Source organism: Mesoplodon mirus (assembly GCF_964341445.2).
Source record: "Mesoplodon mirus genome assembly, chromosome: 16".
Classification (NCBI taxonomy): domain Eukaryota; kingdom Metazoa; phylum Chordata; class Mammalia; order Artiodactyla; family Ziphiidae; genus Mesoplodon; species Mesoplodon mirus.
In genome coordinates, this window is record NC_138992.1 from 77,904,633 (window position 1) to 77,927,523 (window position 22,891).

The 22,891-nt window shown below is 52.0% G+C and overlaps 2 protein-coding genes across 3 annotated transcripts in view; one reads left to right on the forward strand and one right to left on the reverse strand.

Annotated features, from left to right (window-relative positions):
* The first annotated feature begins 300 nt into the window (after positions 1-300).
* On the forward strand, positions 301-1,401 carry CEBPD (CCAAT enhancer binding protein delta). The gene has a single exon (XM_082601007.1). The coding sequence runs from the start codon at positions 357-359 to the stop codon at positions 1,125-1,127; it is 771 nt and encodes a 256-aa protein (XP_082457133.1). The 5' UTR covers positions 301-356; the 3' UTR covers positions 1,128-1,401.
* A 139-nt stretch (positions 1,402-1,540) lies between these two features.
* The window catches only part of SPIDR (scaffold protein involved in DNA repair), a 334,647-nt gene continuing 313,296 nt past the window's right edge, over positions 1,541-22,891 (reverse strand). For both annotated transcript variants that reach the window (XM_082601006.1, XM_082601005.1), the window contains 6 exons: positions 22,646-22,850; positions 21,205-21,351; positions 8,010-8,103; positions 7,186-7,300; positions 6,872-6,925; positions 1,541-2,832 (listed from right to left, as the gene is read on the reverse strand). In XM_082601006.1, the coding sequence (XP_082457132.1) occupies positions 2,668-2,832; positions 6,872-6,925; positions 7,186-7,300; positions 8,010-8,103; positions 21,205-21,351; positions 22,646-22,850 (780 nt within the window). In that variant the 3' untranslated portion in view covers positions 1,541-2,667. The remainder of the gene's footprint in view (positions 2,833-6,871; positions 6,926-7,185; positions 7,301-8,009; positions 8,104-21,204; positions 21,352-22,645; positions 22,851-22,891) is intronic.

The window sequence follows — 22,891 nt, forward strand, 5'->3', positions numbered from 1 at the left end:
AACCACGCCATCCCCGCGATCGGGAAGCCGCGAGACCCTAATTCCCTGAAGCCGCGGGGGAGCGCCCCCGGGCCCTAGTCCGCGCGCTGGCCCGGGCGCCGTTCTGGTTCCGCCCCGACTCCGCGGGCGCGGAGGCCCCGACCCACCAGCAGGAAGGAGGAGGCGCGGCCGAGGGAGGGTCGTTCCCGGCAGCGCTGCGCGGGCCGGGCCGGCGGGCAGGAAGCAGGGGGGAGGCGCGCGGGCGGGGGTCCCGCGGTCCTCGGCCGGGGCGGGGCGGGGCGTGCGCGTCAGTCCGGCTAGAAAAGGCGGCGCCCGGCCCGCCCGGGGACCGCGCTCGCCGTCGGCCCGACGCCGCCATGAGCGCCGCGCTCTTCAGCCTGGACGGCCCGGCGCGCGGCGCGCCCTGGACTGCGGAGCCCGCCGCCTTCTACGAGCCCGGCCGCGCGGGGAAGCTGGGTCGCGGAGCCGAGCCGGCCGCGCCCGCCATGTACGACGACGAGAGCGCTATCGACTTCAGCGCCTACATCGACTCCATGGCCGCCGTGCCCACCCTGGAGCTGTGCCACGACGAGCTCTTTGCCGACCTCTTCAACAGCAACCACAAGGCGGGCGCCCTGGAGCTGCTGCCCGGGGGCCCCGCGCGCCCCGCGGGCCCCGGCCCCGCGCCGCGTCCGCTCAAGCGCGAGCCCGACTGGGGCGACGGCGACGCGCCCGGCTCGCTGCTGCCCGCGCAGGTGGCCGCGTGCGCGCAAACGGTGGTGAGCCTGGCGGCCGCCGCGCAGCCCACGCCGCCCGCGTCGCCCGAGCCGCCGCGCCGCAGCCCCGCGCCCTCAGCTCCCGGGGCGGCGCGCGACAAGGCAGCGGGCAAGCGGGGCCCGGACCGCGGCAGCCCCGAGTACCGGCAGCGGCGGGAGCGCAACAACATCGCCGTGCGCAAGAGCCGCGACAAGGCCAAGCGGCGCAACCAGGAGATGCAGCAGAAGCTGGTGGAGCTTTCGGCCGAGAACGAGAAGCTACAGCAGCGCGTGGAGCAGCTCACGCGGGACCTGGCCGGCCTCCGGCGCTTCTTCAAGCAGCTGCCCGGCGCGCCCTTCTTGCCTGGCGCGGGGGCGGCGGACGCGCGGTGACGCGGGGGGCGTGCGGGCTGCGGCCGCAGTGCCTGGAACCGCCGGGCCGGACCCCCGGGCTGGGCCGGGACTCGGACAGCTGCCGCGTGGACCCTAAGTTACTGTGACGGCAGCTTCTCTGCATCCTACGCCCGAGGAGGCAGCTAAGGTACATTCGTAAAAGAGACTATTCGGACAAACCTTTGTACTGTAGATACGAGGAAAAGACTGAGCATGCTCACTTTTTTATACTGATTTTTACAGTATTTGTAAGAATAAAGGCGTGTTAGACCCACCTTGATTCCTGCGCCGGGGAGGGCGCGTCTGGCTGGTGTGCGCCCCGGGGCCGGGTTCCTGGAAGACCGTCGCTTTGCTTCTCCAACAGGCCAAACTCCACCTGCGGACGTGCCGGTTAACTTGCCGAGCGAGACCCGCTCGGGTGGAAGGCGCCCCGGAAACGTGTCGGAAACCGGCCGGAGCGGGTCCCACCTCGAGTCGGAGGCAGGGAGAGGAGGGCTCAGGTTATCCGAAAACCAGTCCCACTCATTTTGGCTTTCATGGGATTTGCTTTCACTTTCCTCCGTCCTGTAGACAGCTTCAAGTAGATTTTCAAAGTGCATAAAGTACACAAGTCATACAGGAGATGGAAAGGACGGTCCCAAAGCTACTTAAAAGCGGCTGCCTTGCCGGCACTGGTGATGCTTCAAGGCTTAATCTGGACGAATAAAGAAAGCCGTTGCCTTTCCCCCACGAGAGTGGGTACTAGGCAGCCTTCTTTGCTCTTGGCTGCTACGTCTGTATTATGTAATTAGTTAACCGTGGCCTGTCATGATTATACTGTCCTAAGGGAGGAAACGCAAAATCTTTAGTGTCCAGAGATAATTAATCCATGGTTTTACTTTTAACTCAGATCTCTGCCAACAAGGTGAACGATTACCCAGCTCTCCTGCGGCCGCGTGATCCTGTGCAGTGCCCGGCAGGACTAACCAGACCTGTCAGTCTCTCCGTAAGGAGCTATCATCAGGCCAGTCACTTTATCTCTACATTATGGGAAACAGTTTTACCTCTGACATAGTTCCCCAGAACATTTTCCAAAAAATACTGAACTGCAGAACGCTTAGGCTGGACACTGACTGTGCAGCAGTAATAGGACAAGAGAGGACAAAGGTTTACACTCGGCAGGGTAATTCTTCGGGGAAATGTTAAAAGAAATATAAGAAAAACACGTTGAATCATTGTAAACACGTTGAATCATTGTAAAATTTGAACACTTTACAATTACAGTAGGAACAAAACTTTTTCTACTATATTATTGTCTAAGGCAAATACAAAATGAAAACCTCAAGCTTATTTAAGCTCTATCGTGTTCCTAAATTTGCAGAAAGGCAATAAAAATATATATCATCGCAGAAAGAAGTACTTTGATTTACAGTTTACAAAGCCATTTTACTAACATTTGCCCTAACTGAAGTTCCACTTCAAGATCATAAAGTACATTCACTCTGCCTAGAGTTAACGAATAACTACCGAACCATCACCACTCGCAGCCACTGTGTAAAGTTCACGGATCCTGCGGCTGCCACCGGTGTGCTGAAGAGGCTCCCCCCTCGCTCAGGAGTTCCACCTCCTCCAGTCCCACGCAGCTGGCCGGGCGGGTGGTGATGGACCGGACGAAACAGGTTATTGGCCCCACCTCCTTTCCGAGGACACTCCTCACCTCGTAACTCTGCAGAGATAAGAGGCAGGCTGGTTAAAGCAAACAGCCCTGGGCATGCAGTTCCCATCGGCTCAGGACACCAAAGACAGAGCAGAAGGCCCTTCCCTGGCCCATGACCCCTCTCCAGAGGAGAGAACAGGCTGCAATAAAAGCAAAGGAAGGAACTGCTTTTTTCTGGTAGCCGAGTTAGTTTTTACAAAAGAACCTTAAAAATATCTGTGATCGATGTTTGTTAGTGGGCACAAGGACGTGCATCTCCCAGCTGGCCGTCCTAGGAGAGAAACTGGGGGGAAAGCACATGGGAAGGGCCGTGCCCTGCGTCCCAGCAGGAGGCACACATCACGCCTGCCGCTGCATCCCACTTCCCCACTCGAGCAACACTTCTGGTCAAAGGACTTCCTTTGCCCCAAACTTCCCTCCTTAACAGGATCCCATTTCTCTCAGAAATGACAGTTACACTGTAATTTATCTCAGTTACACTGAGCTAAACACCTCTTCCTATGCCACAGAAAGCCCTTCCTTCACATTGTTGGATGGCTATCTTAGGGAACTGGTTAATTGTGGGCAAGTTTCATTTCTACACGGGAATGTAGAGCCATGGGCGGCAGGGGCCCCAGGTGAGCAGGCTGGGGAGGTGCGCTGTGCCCTCCTGGTCTCCGTGGATCACACCTCAGAACAGTTTCTTTTGGGGGTGGGGCTGAAAATAAAGAGGTTTATTGGTCTTTATCAGAGACTGAAGCCCTAGAAGGTCACGTGTTCTTTCGGAAACTCCTTTGCTGCCACTTGCAGAGTAACGTCAGGAGTACCTCTCAGCCCTCCTCTGTGCCAGACACTTGATGGGCGTCTGTGGCGACTGAGCTCACTGCTAACTTGCCCCTCCACCATTAGTGTCTTGGCAGAGGGGACTCGGGGCGGGGGGGCGGGTGTCAGGCAACATGGCCAAAGCTGGCATGTCTGTAGCTCCTTGACAGGCACCTCGCTGCCCTCCCCCTGGGTCCAGGCTGGGCGGCCAACTGGCTTCTCGTGAACAGAGTGGGAGGGGAGGGGCACTGAGTGTGTCCCAGGCTCGGTCAGGACCGGGGCCCATCTTCTGCCCGGCTCGGGACCCAGACACATGCTGCGAGGGCGTCCAGGCCGTGTGGGTGTCTGGCCAGAGCCCGGGAAGGTCCCAGCCGACAGGAGCACAGCAGCCAGCCGGGGACTGAAGGGCCTCCTGGGACACCAGCCCAGCTTTGGGGCACCAGCTGCTGCCCCGTGGAGCCTCGTCCAGACTGCAGGTCTGTGTGCAGAATCGGTGTGGAAGCCCCGAGCCTTGAGACGGCTCATTCTGAAGCAGTAAACGTCCAGATGGGTCTGGGATGTGGACGCTGCCCTAAAGCCAGCTCACCGTGGTGCCTGTCTTCCCGCCTACGAGACAGGCACGGCCTGCCCACCATGGCTCGCAGGGAGCTGCGGCTTTCCTGGTGGCACGCCGGGTGAAGCGGGGCTGAGAGTCGCCGGCCCAGGTAGGCGGAGAGAGGGAGGGAGAGGATGCGACTGGACAGTGGGGAGGCCTCCCGTGGCCAAGACGTCAAAGTCACTCCCAGGGCTTCTATGGAGCCCACGATGGCAGGAAGGCAACAGTGACGCCGGGGAGGGCAGTTCCCACCCAGGGGCGGGAGGACGCCGTGATGCTGGACGCGCTGTGTCGGCTCTGAGGGCCGCACCTGCGCGTGGGCGTGGGCCCAGGCGGCCAGGTACAAGCACGGGCCTCAGCGTTGGAAAAAAAGTCCGCGGAAACCCTCTTTTTAAAGTGTCAGGGTTGGCAGCTACAGTTTTCAATAATAACTGTATCGTTTATAAATGGACATTACACTATACCTTATATTTGGGGGAAGTTAAGACGGAGAAGTTAAAACAATCACACCAGCAAACACACATGCCGGTCATATGAACGCGCGTGTGTGTGTAAAATGTGCCTCTATTTTGAAGGCACGTGTGTGTGCCGGACCGGAAGTGGCACATTTTGTTCCGGGAGTGGAGCCACGGTTCTCGTGGAAAGTCCTCATCTGATTCTCTGGATTTTGGCAAATGTACCTTCTCACCCTGAAAACCGACAGAATCCAGATGAGCCTCATGGCCGATGTCCCCGGGAGGTCTCTCCTACAGGTAGGAAGGAAGGTGTCTGCTTCCCTCCAGGTCAGCGTAAAGCCTGAGAACCCACCGGGCGTAGACCGGGGGGCGGTAGCGGAGGGTGGGGAGCTCGGTGCCCCCCAGTCCTACCGGCCTCGCCTCTGACAGCAGAGCAGCCATGCAGGGTCACCGAGGCGCTCGCCAACCGGGCCGCACGCCCGCCTCTTGCGTCTCTAGGAGCAGCGGGAGTTTACTGTGGGGGAGGCACAGCCTGCCTCCACCCGAAGTGACACGTGAATGCGGGTTCCTGCCAGGTCCCCGGATGGAGCAGGTGGCTGAGGGCCACCCTCCTGGGAGCCGGGGGCCCAGGGACGGCAGGTGCTCTGGGTGCCGTCCCCGGGCGTTCAGCCATGCGCTTTGCTGGGTTCGCTTCGCTGGGTTCTCCTTAAGCAGCATTCCCCCAGCACCCTCCAGAGGAACGTGTTCTCCGATGACCCGGATCTGCCGGCTTTAGTGCCTGTTTGCAGCCCCACCTTGGAACCCACTCCATCAGCGTCACCTAAGCACCCACAGTCCCAGGAACCGCGGCCTCACCACCCGTGAAACGCAGGACTCCATGAGAGCACACCACACACGAGGTCCCTGCTGGCCCCACCTGGGCTGGCCACCCTGCAGGTGGTGAGCAGAGCGACGGCCCCGCCCTGCGGGTGTCTCTGCATCCGGCAGAGAGCGTGCCGCGGGCCTGCCCCGACGCCTCCCAGGCAGCGTGGGCTGTGCCCACGGGGATGCTGGGGAGGAGGTGAGGCGGCACGCGGACAGCGGGCAGCACGGTGCCCGGCCCACCACAAACGCTTACTTACACGGTACTGTCACACAATCAGGCACACTTGTCTATAAGCCCTCCTACAGCCTGGTTCAAACATCAATCCCCACCACGCGCCAGCCCCGCGGACGAAGGTTTGCACTGCGGGGGTCACCGAGTTGCTCTCAAGAGATGCGTGAGGCCAGGAATCAGAGCTGGAACCAAAGTCAGACCAGGGATCCTTAAAGGTTCTGTGCACAGGTTTGTCCACATTCCAATTTACTCCAAACTCTGACATCCGGTGCACATGAAAGAGTGTTAAGGGCTGCTTCTCCCCCGACACCCCAAGCCCAGGAGGGGCTGGGACAGGACTGGCAAGCGGCCGGGAGAGCAGCCTGGGAGCCTCCAAATTCGGGCTGGCATCAGAGCTGGCATTTCGCTTTGGGAACCCATCAGAAAGTTCTGCAAGTGTGAGCCTCCCCTTTCACAGCAGTCTCACGAGCTGGCCCATGTCTGCCACCTGGATGTGGATCCCAGCAGGGCACAGACACAGCACTCTCTCCAGGGCTCGGTGATTCCACAGGCCACTTGCGGGGCTTTCACATGGCTCTGACAAGGACAGGCCTCTCTCGTTCATGAGGCCAAAGGTGAGGCACGTGGCGTGTGTGCTCAGGTGGTGCTTTCTTTGAGGAGCGAGCACGCCTCACACCTCTTTACAAAGCTCACCACAGTAACAGGGCAGATCTGAGAAATAACAGTAAAAGTTTCCAGGCACTCAGACTAGAGAATACCCAGCAATTTAGAAAAATGTGCGTCTCAGGTAATTGTCCTATTAACGTGAAACCATGGCAGGAGGTTTAACTTGAAACCTCAAGACCGACTTACCATAGTCAAAGCTGGGGGACAGATTCGTGTGTCTACTGCAAGACCGATCAGAAAATAACCTCGATTCCAAAAGGGAAAGGATCTTGTTAGCAGACTCGGGCATGAGCCAGAGAGGAAGCAGAAGGCCTAGCCGAGTCTCGGGAGAGTCCGGACTCTCAGCTCGCACATGGCACACGGAGGGCCCTTGCAGCCAAGGGACACGGGGGAGGAGAGTAAGGACACAAACCTGGGCTGGGCGCCCCAACTTACCCCGTCCTCGCAGGCGGCAAACCTCAGGAGCGAAGAGATACTGCGCTGCAGCAGCTGCAAGAACAGCCACGGGCGGGGTCAGGACCCCAACCCCGCTTACCCGGAACGATCCCCCACCGAGACCTGACATGTGGCTCTAAGCCACCAGCTTCCATTGCAGAGCCTTAAGTCAGACAGGGGAGGGCTGCGGCCCCTCGGGGGAGCCCTGCCCCCTTTCCCAGGAAAAGAGCAGGAGATGCAGCCCTGGCCCGGCCGCGGGTGAAGGGGGCATGCAGAAGGTGGATGCGGATGCACGAGCTCCCGCTGGTTCCTACCTCGACCCTCACTGTGCACTGGGGTCGCAAGGGGCAGTCCAGGAAGACCTGCAGGTGCCTTCTGAGGAGGGGAGAGGTGACCACGCGGGAGCAGTCCCCACAGGAGAAGGCGCCCCTGTTGTTCGGAAACAAGAAGGCACAGAGCGCGGGAGCCTGGCGGCGGGCAGACACACAGACATTCCCTGCGCGCGAGCGAGTGTCCGCCTGCCGTGTTAGAGGGGGGCTCAGAAACCCGGCTCCTGGAACAGGTCCCAAGCAGCCTGGGCTCTGCGGTCGCAGTGCCCGGAGTGGGGGCCCCCCGGCTGAGCACGCGGCCAACAAGGGGATGGGCCGGGCCGGCCAACCTGCTCCCACCAGCAGTGTCTCTGCTCCTTCCTGCTTCCAAGGAAGGCCTGTCCAGGCCACCACCTGTGAGGCGTCAAGAGGCAGGAACGTGATGACACGCCCTGTGCACGTGCCTCCGACAGTCACGGGGGGGCCGGAGGACCGGCTCCGAGGACGGGCCCCGGGATGGGGGGCGGTAAGGCTGGGCAGGGATGTCTGCTTGCAGAGGTCGGCTGTGCCGTCACCAAGTGTGTCTCACGTTCATGTTAGCCCCGAGTTCTTTTTCTCCCGCCTGATAACAAAGAAGCTGAGGAAACCTGGCTCTTCTCTCTTTTAAGACAGGAAGAGCCTCGGGGAGCAGCAGAACCCCAGTCGTGAGGAGAGAAAACACGGCGCCCGGCCTCCTCCTGCAGCTTGGCCGCTCCGTGTGCCCTGGGCCTGGCCCCCAGCCCGAAGCACAAGGCAGTGGGGTCCCGGGCTGCTGCTGCCGCTGCCCCTACCTGTCTTCCGGCCTCCGTTCCAGTCTCTCACCGCCACACAGGTCACATGCAGGCCACGAGCAGGCGGTGCTCTCGTCCACGGCGACCACAGCGCCTAGGCCCAGGGAAGCAGACCCGGGCTCAGAGGCGGCTGTCCCCCAACTTCTCTTTGCCCCTCAGGTCACAGACGGTAACATGAGGTGCCCCAGGTTTGCTTCTCATTTGTGAGTTTATATGAATGTTCCTAAGCTTTTTATAATTTCCATTTATTGCACAAAATTACAACAAAGAGCAAGTTTTAAAGCTCAGGCATATTACTACCTAACCGAGTATTTTCATTTTTGCCTTTTTGCAACGTGCATGTTCTGAGGCCGTGACAAGCAGCCCATCCCTGCACCGTCTCGTCCTGCCCTTAAGCTGCTGCATGGCTGTCCCCTTAGGTCACGGTTCTCTCGGCCACTCTCCAGACTGGACACCAGGTCTCCAAACTGCCCTAGCCCGAGGCGGTGGGCGTTTGTCTACCTGGCTCCTTCTGTGCTGGACCCTTCTCTTAGGATGCGCTCACAGAGTGGAGTTACTGCGTCCAAGCGCGTGAGCACAGAGATGGCGGCACCCCTTTCAGAGGCGCTTCCCACAGAACCTCCGACTCCTGCCGTCCACGCCCACCCACTGCACTGACGCTCACATGCAGTATTTGCCTCCTGGACAGTAGGCTGGAATTCCACAGCTTAGGTTCCACTTCTTTGATACGGAAAGAGAAATATTCTTATTGGTTTGTCAGTATCTCTTCTTATGTGATTTCTCTGGTTCCCTCATTTCTTTTTTACTCCAACGTTTGTGATTTGTTTATTCAACAAACAAATACATATACAATGCTCTGTAGTGTGGGATATGCACATAGCACTTTGAACATACGGGTAGATACCACAATCGACACTTTCATGGATGCCACAGTCAGGCTGGAAAAGCTGATAAACAAATAACAAGTAAAAAGACCATGAAATATGGGAGAGAATATCTGCAAAAGACACTCTGATAAAGGACTGCTATCCAAAATATATTAAGAACTTTTAAAACTCAACAATAAAGGGACTTCCCTGGTGGTCCAGTGGTTAAGAATCCGCTTTCCAATACAGGGGGCACGGGTTCGAGCCCTGGTTGGGAAACTAAGATCCCATATGCTGCGCAGCACAGCCGCACCCCACCCCCCAAAACAACAACAACAAGAACAAAACTCAACGAGAATCAGAACAACCTGATTAAACATTGGGCCAGAGACTGTAACAGACACCTCACCAGAGAAGACACAGGGACGGCGGAAAAGCACGTGAGAAGATGTTCAGCATCAGGTCTTGAGGGAAACGCAAACGAACACAGCAACGAGACACCGCGACACACCTATGAGAACGGCCAAAGCCCACACACTGACGGCACCAAATGCTGGTGAGGATGTGGAGCCACAGGAACTCTCCTCATTGCTGGTGGGGATGCAGAATGGTGCAGCCACTTCGGAAGACAGTTTGGCAACTTCTTACAAAATTAAACACAGTCTTACCATACAATCAAACAATCACGCTCCTTGGTATTTACACAAAGGAGCTGAAAATGTATGTCCACATAAACACCGGTGAATGGATACATAAGCTCTGGTTCATCTAGGAAGTGGAATGTTATTCAATGATTTTTTTTTTTTTTTTTTTTGCGGTACGCGGGTCTCTCACTGTTGTGGCCTTTCCCGTTGCGGAGCACAGGCTCCGGACGCGCAGGCTCAGCGGCCTTGGCTCACGGGCCCAGCCGCTCCGCGGCATGTGGGATCTTCCCGGACCGGGGCACGAACCCCTGTCCCCTGCACCGGCAGGCGGACTCTCAACCACTGCGCCACCAGGGAAGCCCTATTCAATGATTTTTAAAAAATGAGTTCTCAAGCCGTGAAAAGACATGAAGGGACCTTAAATGCATATTACTAAGTGAAAAAAGCCAAGCTCAAAAGGCTACACACTGTATGATTCCAACTACAGGACATACTGGAAAAAGCAAAACTATACAGATGGTGAAAAGATCAGTGGTTTCTGGGTATTAAGTGGGAGAGAGGGCTGAAGAGGTGGAACACAGAGGATTTTAGGCCAGGGAAACTATTCCGTATGACGCTGTCATGATGGCTACATGTCCTAAGTGTGTCTAAATCCATAAAATGACACCAAGAGTGAACCCTGCTGTAAACTATGCACTCTGGATGACGATGACGTGTCGATCAGGGTCATCAACTATCCGGGGGGAATGCTGACAGCGGGCGAGGCTGTGTGTGTGCGGGGTTGGGGGAACACGGAAAAGCTCTGCGCCTTCTGCTCGGTTTTGCTGTGAACCTAAAACTGCTCTAAAAAAATCAGTTTATTAAAGAAAACCATGAAATAAATGCTAAATTGAGAAATGGAAAAGACCCCTCAGACGTGTAAAAGAGAGGCCTCTAGGCTGGCCTAAGTGTCAGGGGAGACTTCCCGAAAGAATGGACCCGAGGAGGGGCTGAAGGTAGGGAGAGGCACAGGCCCACTCTTCACCCTGAGGTGGGGCTGGAGGCCAAACAGGCAGAAAGAAGAGGCAGGTGAGACCGCTGTGAAGTCCGCAGGCTGGCAGGCCAGGACCATCCAGGGTCTCGCTGGGGATTCTAGACTTGGTCTTGGAAGGGATGAGAAGCCAGAAAGGAATTTTAAACAGGGGATTGAGTTGGTCTGATTTTCTTGGAATGTGAAGCATTGTACATACCATCAAGATTCACTGCAAATCAGACCATCCTTGTTGAAAAGTGGTGAAATTAGACTTTGAAAAAAAGGAAGATGTGACCTAAGTTTCCAGAAAGATAGAAGAGTCATCCTTCACACTCTTGGAGCAAAGAATTTCATTCTCCACTAGAACGAACATTAGGAGAAAACTTATTTGTAGAGGATAAAAGAGAATGACGAGAACTAGGTAGGCTCAGTTTATCAAAATGCGTTCATGCAATGCTTCCTTGAATGGCTTTTTAAAAATGAAAATAATACAGCTTGATTTTAAAAAGGCTGCCTAGCTAATTTCATTGTTCTTGCAAATCTAATCAACATTGAGTCAAAGCAATGAAAAGTCAAGCCAATAAGAGCTTATAATACAGCCGAAGGCGTGTCTTCATGAATGTCAAGAGTGCAGGTTGCAGGGAGGGCTCCCACCCAAGGGGGTGTCAGCACAGAGGCTCACACAGTCCTTGGCAGGTCTGCTAAATGAATTAAGAAAAAGAAGACTGCTACAAACCACAGTTCCCTTTACCCTAGAATATCTTTGGGTGTTAACAGCATTCACACCTACATGGGATTAAGCAATTTCCTTCCAATTAGGGAACAAGGCACGAGCTGAGGAAATACATTTCATCTGGGGTCTCCACACCACTGGCAATCCCTTCTGGCAACCCAGGGGACAGCTGGGAATTGTACTATTAACCTTCAGTATCTAGGACATTCACTTAAAGAAGCATCAGAAGGAAAACAACAACCGTTGTTAGGGTTTGAGAATTCTGGCAAATTGCTGCAATTTGCTGTTAAAAGCCTTTACATTCTTTGTCTCATTTACAGAAACCTCTTGTAATGAGGCTTGGGAAGGTGAATCACATGTTTATGAAAACGACTTTGTAAAAGGTCCTTCCTGAGGGTCCTATCGGAAGCCCTCCGGCCCATCCTTCGTGGGCGGCCAGCTCTCTGTCCCCGCCCTTCTTTCTGGCTGAAAGAAGTTGGGGCTCAGGACCTTCTTCTAGGTCGAGGTCGACACCCGCTTTGAGGACAGGACTCTGCCCCGTGTGTGACCGCACCCCCTGCACAGTGCAGGGAAGATCACCACCCACCAGCAAGCGGCAGATACAAAGTGTCAAGTGGGGCAAGGAAGATAAAACCAACTGCAAAACTGTCCCCAAAAACAGACTGGAAGGGAAGTCCCTGCAGCTCTGGGAGCCGACTTTCGGGGAGGGAGGTCGCGGGCGCCGTCACCTCCTGGAGGCGTCTTCCTGGCAGGTGCTGCTGGTTCTCAGTGAGTGGTGACGCACAGGCCGCTCCCTGCGTCCATCCCAGCTCTGCTCAGGGAACACGCCTGCTGTCCTGCCAGGTCCAGGCGGCCAAGGGAGACCCTGAGGCCAGCTGAGAGCCCTCCTGGGGCAGGCTGGGCAGGGCAGAGCACGGCTGAGGGGCTATCCTGGATTTGATGGAATCCAGTCTGGGCCAGCCCACGGCTGGCTGGAGGGCAGGGGGTCCCGTCCCTGTGTCCATCTGGGAGCTGGTTCCTGCATGGCCTCTGCCTTGGCTGGGGGCTCCTGTGTGGGAGGCTGGGCCAATCCCTGGTTTTTGCAGCTGGGCTTCGTCTTCTCTTAATCCCTAGTTAGCTGGGCCTTCTCGGAGGATCTGGCTGCACTGTGATAACGGTCTGTACACATCCGTCTGACCCACCTGTACGCCTGCAGGACGGCTTCAGAGAGACCCACAGAGAGCTCAACGTTCAAACGGTAATGAAGGTAATGAAAGGATACAGGTCAGAAACTGGACCTACATAAAGTAAAGGAAGGGCACTGGAAAAGGAAGAAATGAGGGCAAAGTAAAATCTTTAACCTTTGTTGTTCTAAACTCATCTATAACAATGATGGGTTCAGTGTTATGCCTTGTGAGTAAGTGAAGTGAATGACAGCTGTTATAAGGGACTGAGGCAGAGATTGATAATGTGGCCACACCCTGAAGCAGGCAGTGTTATCTGAAAGTGGACTGGACTGGTTCTAAGTGTACACTGCAAACTCTAGGGCAACTACTAAAAATTTTTTCTAGAAGTATAATTGACACACTGAGAGGAGAAAATGGAATCATACAGAATGCTCAATTAAGATGAAGAAAGGCAGGGACTTCCCTGGCATCCAGTGGTTAGGACCTGGCGCGTCCACTGCCGAGGGCCTGGGTTTGATCCCTGGTTGGGGAACTAAGATCCCACCTGGTGCAGCCAAGGGGGAAAAAAAGATGAGAAAAGGCGGGAAGAAAGTGGAAAACAAAAAAAGAAACAAGAGCAAGGAACAGAAAGCAAATATATGTATGATAGATCTTAACCCAATGATATAAATATTCACTTTAAATGTGAATGGTCTAAACATAAGAAAGAGACTCTTCAGAGCGGACAAAAACTGTGAGCCATCTCTACGGTGTCTACAAGAAATCTGCTTCAAACACAAAGACACACAGAGGTGAAAAGCAAAGGGATAGAAAAAGGTATATTATGCTCATGCTAATAAGAGAAAACTGGAGAGCTACATTAATTTCAGACACAGCTGACTTTGGAGCAAGGAAAGTCATCAGGGATCAGGAGGGGCATTACCTCATGGGAAAGGGGTCTGTTCTCCTAGGAGACGTATCTGTCCTTAATGTGTGTCTGCCTAACAACAGGCTGCTAAAACCACGTGAAGCCAGCTGACAGAACTGCGAGGAGAGAAACAGACCCATGGCTGTATTTTATATATTGTGTTTGGAGACTTCAAGTCCCCTTACCAGTGACTGACAGATCCACAGGCAGAAAATCATAAAGACATAGTTGAACTGAGTAGCACCATCCCCGGTTCTGACTGATGTTTACAGACGCCTCCATCCGACAAGAGAAGGACACACCTTCCTCTCAAGCTCTCATGGGACATTCATCCAGACAGGCCACATTCTGGGCCACAAAACACACCTTAACACATTTAAAGGTATAAAAATCATACTAAATATGCTCCTAAACCACAATGGAATTAAACAGAAATCAATAACAGAAAGATAACTGGAAAACCCCCAAATATTTGGAGATTAAACAATGCACTTCTAAATAACACGTGGGTCAGAGAAGAAATCTCAAGAGAAATTTTAAAATACCTTGAACTAAATGAAAACAAAAGCACATCAAAACTTGTGGGATGCAGCAAAAGCAGTGCTTAGAGAAGTTTACAGCACTAAATGTAAATATTAGAAAACACCTAAAATCGATAATCTAAGCTTTCATCTCAAGAAACAGAAAAAGGGAAGCAAACTAAAACACAAAGTAAGGAGAACATAAGCAATAACAAAAATTAGAGCAGAAATCAGTGACACTGAAAACAGGAGATCAATAGAAAAAAATCAAGAAACCCAAAAGTCGGTTCTTTGAAAAGGTCAATAAAAATTAATAAACTTCTAGCTAGGATAACCAAGGATAAAAGAAAGAAGAAACAAATTATTTATATCAGAAATGAAAGAGGGGCCGTCATTACTGATCCCATGGATCAGTAATAAAGGACAATAAAGGAATAATTGAAAGGATAATAAAGGAATGTCAGAAATAACTCTATGCACCCAAATTCAATAACTTAGGTGAAATGGACCAATTCCTTGAAAGACACAATCTGCAAAAACTCCCACAAGAAGAAACTAGTGATCTGAATAGGCCAAGACCTACAGGAACACCTCAGAGATACTGTGGGCTCGGATCCAGACCACTCACCACAATAAAGCGAATACTGCCATAAAGCGAGTCACATGAATTTGGGGGGCTCCCAATGCATACAAAAGTTATGTCTACACTATACTGTAGTCTATTGAGTGTGCAACAAATACATTATGTCTAAAAAACCCCACTTAACTAAAGAATACTTCACTGCTAAGCTATGCTAGCCATCATCTGAGCCTTCAGCAAGTCATACTGTTTCGTAATAGTAGCATCACACATCACTGACCACAGATCACTACAGCAAACATGATCATAATGAAAACATCTGAAGTACCGCACAGGTCACCGAACGTGACACCAAGACACAAAGTGAGCAAATGCTGTTGAAAAACAGCACTGAAAGACTTGCTTGACAGACACAGAGTTGCCACAAAACTGCAATTTGTGAAAAATGCAGGATCTACCAAGCTCAAGAAAACAAGGTAAGCCTATATTAAAGCAACTGAATCAATAATTCATAACCTTCCAAAACAGAAAGCACCAGGCCCAGATGGGTTCACTGATAAATTCTATCAAACATCTAAGAAAGGAATTATACCAACACTCTGTAGTTTCTTCCATGAAGACAGTAGCAGAAGGAATATTTCCCAACTCATCCTCTGAGGACAGCATTCACCTAGTACCAAACCCAGATAAAGACATTACATGAAAGGAAAACTACAGACCAATATCTCCCATGAACATAGTTACAAAAGCCCTTAACAAGATATTAGCAATCTAATCCAACTATATAAAAAAAAAGGATTATACCATGACCAAATGGGATTTGTTACAGGTTTATAAGGCGGGTTCAGTATTTAAAAACTCAATTACTGTAATTTATCATATCAACAGACTAAAGAAAAATCATATGATCATATCAATAGATGCAGGAAAAGTGTTGGACAAATCCGACACCCATTCATGATAAAAACTCTCGGGGCTTCCCTGGTGGTGCAGTGGTTGAGAGTCCGCCTGCCGATGCAGGGGACATGGGTTCGTGCCCCGGTCCGGGAGGATCCCACGTGCCACGGAGCGGCTGGGCCCGTGAGCCGTGGCCGCTGAGCCTGCGTGTCCGGAGCCTGTGCTCTGCAACAAGAGAGGCCACGACAGTGAGAGGCCCGCATACCGCAAAAAAAAAAAAAACAAAAAAAAACAAAAAACCTCTCAGTAGCCTAGGAATAGAGGGGGTTTCCACAACTTGGTAAAGAACACTTACAAAAAATCTACAGACAGAATAAACCAATAAAGAAGTTATGTGATTTAAGAAAGAATGAATCGAACCATTAGAAGGGAGGCCCAGGACAACAGTCGACAACAGAGCAACTAGTCAAGATTGGTTCAGAGGGACGGAAGGCTCCAGGAGAGAGATTACAAAGGAAAAGGATGACTCCAAAGATTTGTCACCGTTTTTGAGGATTTGGGAGAAAATTAGGGTGTAGGGCAGGCAGTGCTAGGAAAAGAAGAGTCAACATAAAACTCCATGAAAGTAACCATAGAAGAAAGGAACTAGAGTGTGTAGACTAGTTTCCCATTCAGCTAAAAGTATTTATATAGTCATAATAATAAAAATACCATTTTTAAAGATTTTTTTCATGTGGACCATTTTTAAAGTCATTATTTAATTTGTTACAATATTGCTTCTGATTTATGTCTTGTTTTTTTGGCCATGAGGCATGTGGGATCTTAGCTTCCCAACCAGGGATTGAACCCACACCCCTTGCACTGGAAGGCGAAGTCTTAACCACCAGACCACCAGGGAAGTCCCAAAATACCATTTATTGATTTTCATCCTTGAGGATCAACCTGTAGACAAAGTGCAAGGCTTTACAGCTACAGAACAGTATCGACCTTAGCAACACACAGAACCAACTGCAGGGGAAGGAAGAGAGCGGTGGGAGAAGAGCAGGGTTCTTTTCCTTCAATGTGGGGAATAAAGAGATTATCTTTAGCAGAAAAAACAACAAACAAACAAACCAACCCCCTACAGCTAACATCATTACCTAATGGTGAGAAAGAAAGTTGATGCTTTCTCCTTAAGATCAGCAACAGGGCAAGGAAGTCCCCTCTCACTGCTTCTATGCACCCTGGTGCTGGGAGTCCCAGTTTATGCGAGAGGCCAGAAAAGGAAATAAAATGTATACAGGTCGGGAATGAGGAAAAACACTGTCCTGTCCACAGATGACAGTTTTCTCTGTAGAATATCCCAAAGAATCAACAACAAAAAAATCTAGAACTACAAACATGTTTGTAGCTAGGTTGTAGGATACAAGGTTAAAATACAAAAGTCAATTGCTTTCCTATATACTAACAATAAACGAGGGAATTTGAAATTAAAAACACACAACACCATTTACATTAGCTAAAATAACTGAAATACTTAGCAAAATATGTACAAGATCTATATGAGGAAAAGTACAAAACTCTGCTGAAAGAAATCAACGGTAAGATACTCCATGTTTACGTACAGGAAGACTCAACAGTGTTAAGATGTACATTTTTTCTAAGTTGCTCTACAGATTCAACACAGTCCCAATCAAAATCCTAGCAAGTTATTCTTGGATACCAACAAACCGATTTTTTTTTTTTTTTTTTTTTTATGCGGTACGTGGGCCTCTCACTGCTGTGGCCTCTCCTGCTGCGGAGCACTGGCTCCGGACGCGCAGGCCCAGCAGCCATGGCCCACGGGCTCAGCCGCTCCGCGGCACGTGGGATCCTCCTGGACCGGGGCACGAACACGTGTTCCCTGCATTGGCAGGTGGACTCTCAACCACTGCGCCACCAGGGAAGCCCCCAACAAACCGATTTTAAAGTTTATATGGAAGACAAAAAGACCTAGGATAGCCAAGACAATAATGAAGAACAACGCTGGAGGACTGACACACAACAGAGCTACCATAATCAGGACAGTGTTGTATCAGCGAAAGAACAAATAAATCAGTACAACAGAACAGAGAGCCTAGAAATAGACCCACATAAATATAGTCGACTGATCTTTGACATTTCAATAGAGAAAGGACAGCCTTTTCAACAGTGACAGAACAACTGACAAACACATGGGAAAAAAATGAATCCAGAAAGACCTTACACCTTTCACAAAATTTAACTGAAAATGGATCATAGACTTAAGTGTAAAATGCAAAACTATAGAACTCCTAGAAGAAAACAGGAGAAAATCTGGGTAACCCTGGATCGGACAACAAGTTTTTAGATACACTAAAAGCACAATTCATGAAAAAAAAAAAGTTGATGTTGGACTTCATTAAAATTAAAACTGGTCTTCAGACACTGTTAAGAAAATGAAGAGACAAGCCAAGGACAGGAAAAAATATTTGCAAAAGACCTATCTGACTAAGGACTGTTATCCAAAATATATGAAAAAACTCTTAAAACTCAACAAGAAGAAAACGAACAACCTGAATAAAAAATGGACCAAAGCCCTTCACAGACACCTCACCACAGAAGATATACAGATGGCAACTAAGCACATGAAAGACGCTCCACATCACATGTGGTCAGGGAAACGCAAACTAAAATAGCAATGAGGCACCATCACACACCTGTTAGAATGGCTGACAATCTAAAGCCCTGAGAACACCAAACGCTGGTGAGGACGTGGAGCACAGGGGATGTGACCTGCCGCAGAGCTCTGCTCTGGGGGCACGAGGAGGACTCTGCTGGCCCAGCTCTCCCTCCACTGCCCAGGCGTCGCTCCATGGGTGGTGCTGGCCAGAGACCCTCCATCAACACTGCCCTTCTCCAGAGAGGCCACAGTGGACACTGGATCTCTCACCGTGGGCCACGCTTCCCGACACTGCCCTGTGGTCATCCTGTCTGCGCCGGGGGTGCCCAATCTCAGCCTCAGTTCTGTCCCTTGGAAGGGTTACCTTCTACAGAGGGAGCACAGCTTCTTCCTGGTTCTGACGCTGTTCTCTACTTAGGATCGTGGCCCACATGAACACCATGTGAAACAACAGGAATACACCCAAAGGACGGAAAGTAGATGTCCACCCAAAGGTCTTACATGAATATTCATAGCAGCATGAATCACAGTATCAAAAAAATGTGCATCAACTGATGAATGGATAAACAAAACAGGGTCTACCCATACAATGGAATAATCAGCCACAGAAAGGAATGCAGCCTGAGAAATGCCTCGAAAATGTTCTGCTGCGTGAAAGCAGCCAGAAACCAAGGAGCACACAGTGCGTGATTCATGCGCATGAGTGTCCATGAGACTGAAGGTAGAGAAGCGGGAGCCAGGGGCTGGGCGGGGACGGGGCGTGACTGCTGACAGACACAGGCTCCCCTCTGGGGCCAGTTAGTGGGTGTGCTTGCACAACTGTGTGAACACACTAGAAACAGTGAGCTGTACACTTTAAAAGGGTGAGTTTCATCTCAACGACACTGTGATTGAAAACTAGACTGCCACTTGTTTTCAAAGCCACTCAGATGACAAAAGCCAAAATGTAAAATAGGAGGTGGTTGCACAACCCTATAAATGGACTAACTGCCACTGAGTTTCTCACTTTAAAATGGTTAATTTTGTGTTCTGTAAATCTCACTATAAATTATTATTTTTTTAAAATATTAGGGTCTCGGGCTTCCCTGGTGGCGCAGTGGTTGAGAGTCCGCCTGCTGATGCAGGGGACACGGGTTCGTGCCCCGGTCTGGGAAGATCCCACATGCCGCGGAGTGGCTGGGCCCGTGAGCCATGGCCACTGAGCCTGCGCGTCCGGAGCCTGTGCTCCTCAACGGGAGAGGCCACGACAGTGAGAGGCCCGCGTACCGCAAAAAAAAAGAAAAATAAAAAAAAATAAAATAAAAAAATAAAATATTAGGGTCTTCAGAAAAATCGGGTCTTCTCTCTATCCCTACAAGTGTCTACACATTCTCCTCTTCTTTTTACCCCCTGGCTGCAGGTTAAGAACCCTCCTCAGGAAGCCAGCTCTTCAGGTGCATTTTCTCATAAAATGGTGCTTCGGGTGGTGGCGATGTCTGCGGTCTCCTAAGGCCAAAGTGGGAGGGGTGGGGACTGTCACTTGGGAGCTGCTTCCTCATCCTTCCCTGCTCTGCACCCGGGAGCGACCCCGTTCTGAGAGAGGTGAGGGGATGGGAGCCTCTCGGTGGGCGGCTGGAAACCACAGGCTGTGGACAGGCTGCCTGAGACTGCTCGAGTTTGGCCCTCTCGGCCTCCAGACTCGCAGCCACCCTCCCCCGTGCTCCTCCAAACAGCAGCGCAATCATCTTCCTGCCGACAGCCAGCCCGGCTTTGCACCACAGTCGATCGATCCGTGGTGCTGAAAGAATTGCTTCATTTAAGACAAAAATCTGACCATCCCACCTCGTTAACACGGCCGGGGACAGCAGAACAGCACAGGGCCAGCCTGCCCACGACAGCCCCACTCCGCCAGCACACGAAGCTCTCACGGCTGCCCGTCGTTCTCCACGTGCCCTCACCTGTCTGGAAGGCCTTGACCAACTCTGCCAGAGCAATCCTGAGGGCCCTGGTGCCCCACCCCTGCCGTCACTGCCTCCAGGCCCCAGCCCCCAGCCAGCCACCTGCCGCTCGCCGCCCGGAGCAGGGAGCACTGAATGTCCGCCTTCGCCACCAGCTCATTTACTCCTCAGCAAGGCTTTGGGGTCAGTCCTGTTATCCCTGTTGCAGAGATGAGAAAGTGGGGACCCGGACACAGGTGACAGAGCCTGCCTTCTTCAGGACCACCAAGCTGTAGCAATTATGTTTCGGTACTAACGGTAAAAAGAAATGCAAAGAAGGGAAAATCCAAACGGCCTCAACACAAAGAACATGTGCTCAATCTCACAAGCACGCAGGGGCTGTGGATTCAAGCATCAGTGGCATCACAGCTTTTGCTGTTCATAAAAACCACAGTGGGGGGCACAGTGGTTGAGAGTCCGCCTGCCGATGCAGGGGACGCGGGTTCGTGCCCCGGTCCAGGAAGATCCCACATGCCGCGGAGCAGCTGGGCCCGTGAGCCATGGCCGCTGAGCCTGCGCGTCCGGAGCCTGTGCTCCGCAGCGGGAGAGACCACAACAGTGAGAGGCTCGCATACCACAAAAAAAACCCAAACCAAAACAAAAAAACAAAAAAAAACACAGTGGGGTTCAGGAATCTAGTGGTCCAAGGGTGGAAGAGACAGGCCCTCAATGTTACTTTTGGAATTTCTGTACTTTTTGGAAATTAATTCAGCAAATTACTTTCACAGACATTCCTGCCCTCCATCCACGTCTCGCTCCCCTGTACTGAATTTGTTACCCTACCTGTCAATTTCCCTCCTGACTAATCCACCCGCAGATCTACTTCTGTGCCCTGTTTCGCCCCCCACCCTGGGTGCTACCTGAGGCCGCAGCCCCTCCGGCCCCTCCAGATGCCCCTGTAGCCTCTTCCCTCTTCCCTCTGGCGCTAATCCACCTGCCCTGTCAGCAGCCTTTGTAAGCCCTGCTCTCCTCCTGCCCCCACCCTGCACCTGACCAGCCCCCCTCCCCTGCCATCTCGGTTCAGGGCTCCTGCCCGTGCCTCCTACAGGTGAGGTCCTGGCGACAGGCACGCGGAGCACCGCAGGCTGCCGTCCTGTATCTGGTCACGTCTTTGTCATGCATCCAATGTCAGGCACGCAACAAATACTCGATGAACAAATGAGCAAATGAATATAAGGTAAGTGTGATACGTAAGCAAATACAAATACCTCTTCCATCAAAATCGACTACCCACCTTGGACGCTGCAAATGGAGTTGACCCGAGTGACAGAATCCAGCTCATCCAGCCTCACAGGGCTTGTCAGCTCCCAGGCACCAGAGGCCACACCCAGCTGGGGCTTTGGAAGCAGGAGGACAGTTCGTCCAACACAAACAAGATGACCTGCCAACAGAGACACTTCAGATTATTGCAGCTCTGAGGTTTGAAACAAGCGTGTTTTCCTGCCAGTCGAGATGGGAGCTGGGGGGACGGGGGGAGCCAAGGGCACCACTGTGTGGCCCCCGTGGGTCCAGAGACACAGCACCGTGCAGAAAGGAAGCCCAAAGCCTTGTGCACTAAGCTGTAAGAGCACACAAACACTAGGTTCAAATTCCATTCTTAAAGGCAAATTCCACGTCATGCAAGTTATATACACTGAAAAATATACAGTCTAGGCAGGATCCTACTTTGATTCCTGGAAAAAAGTACTGACCAATCTAAGCATAGAGTTAGGTCTCTGTATCTGCAGGTTCTGCATCTGCAGATTCAAACTAGCATGGATTCCAACAACGGAGGATGGAAAATATTTGGAAAAAACGTTCCAGAAAGCAAAATTTGAATTTGCGGCACACCGGCAAGTATTTACACAGCACTGACTTCGTGTTAGGGATCATAAGTGATCTGGAGAAGATTTACAGTGTGGGAGGGCTTCCCTGGTGGCACAGTGGTTAAGAATCTGCCTGCCAATGCAAGGGACACGGGTTCGAGCCCTGGGCCGGGAAGATCCCACAAGCCGCAGAGCAACTAAGCCCGTGGGTCACGACTACTGAGCCTGCACTCTAGAGCCCGTGTGCTGCAACTACTGAGCCCATGTGCCACAACTACTAAAGCCCATGCTCAACAACAAGAGAAGCCACCGCAGTGAGAAGCCCACGCATGGCAACGAAGAGTAGCCCCCGCTCGCCGCAACTAGAGAAAGCCCGCGCGCAGTAACGAAGACCCAATGCAGCCAAAAACAAATAAATAAATTTATTAAAAAAAAAATGTGGGTGGATGTGTGCAGCTCATATGCAGATACCACCATTTTACAGAAGGGACCTGAGCACCTGCGGTCTTGGTGTCCGCAGAGGGGTGGATACTGAGGGACGAAAGCATGTGTTTAAATGTTCTAGCTTTTTATTTGTTTTAAAAAGTGATGCGCCAGGCAGTGGCTTCAGGTGGCTTCTTCTGCACCTGTAAAGTGTGACCCCAACAGACCACCCTTGAGTGACCACTGGCATCTCCTGCTGCTGTGCCGGCACTGCATGCAGGGGGTTCTGGTTCTGTCCATATGGCCATCACAGGGGTCTTGTCCGCAGTGGACTTCGGGATGGGGCCTGCATTTCCAGAGCAAGACAGAGGCATCAAGAATCCACAAAGCCATGTTCTGGCATCTCTCGGTTACCACGTCAGAGCTGTCAGTAAGAGGAGAGCATACCCTGGTCCCGGAGAACATCCCTGAAGAAGAAGCTCTTGGAGGTGGCCTCGGAGAGCGTGTCCCAGACTTCCTGGCCCAGCACGCATGAGGGGGCCACACGCACAGGCATGGTTTTGGGGAGACCCGAGCCCTCGTCCTGTGTTTGCAGAGTAACGTCGGTCACCACCAGCCACATCTCCCTTGGCTCCAGAAGCAAACTGTTTACCTATAATTCAAAGACACAGTCAGGCTGTTAACTTGGTAGCT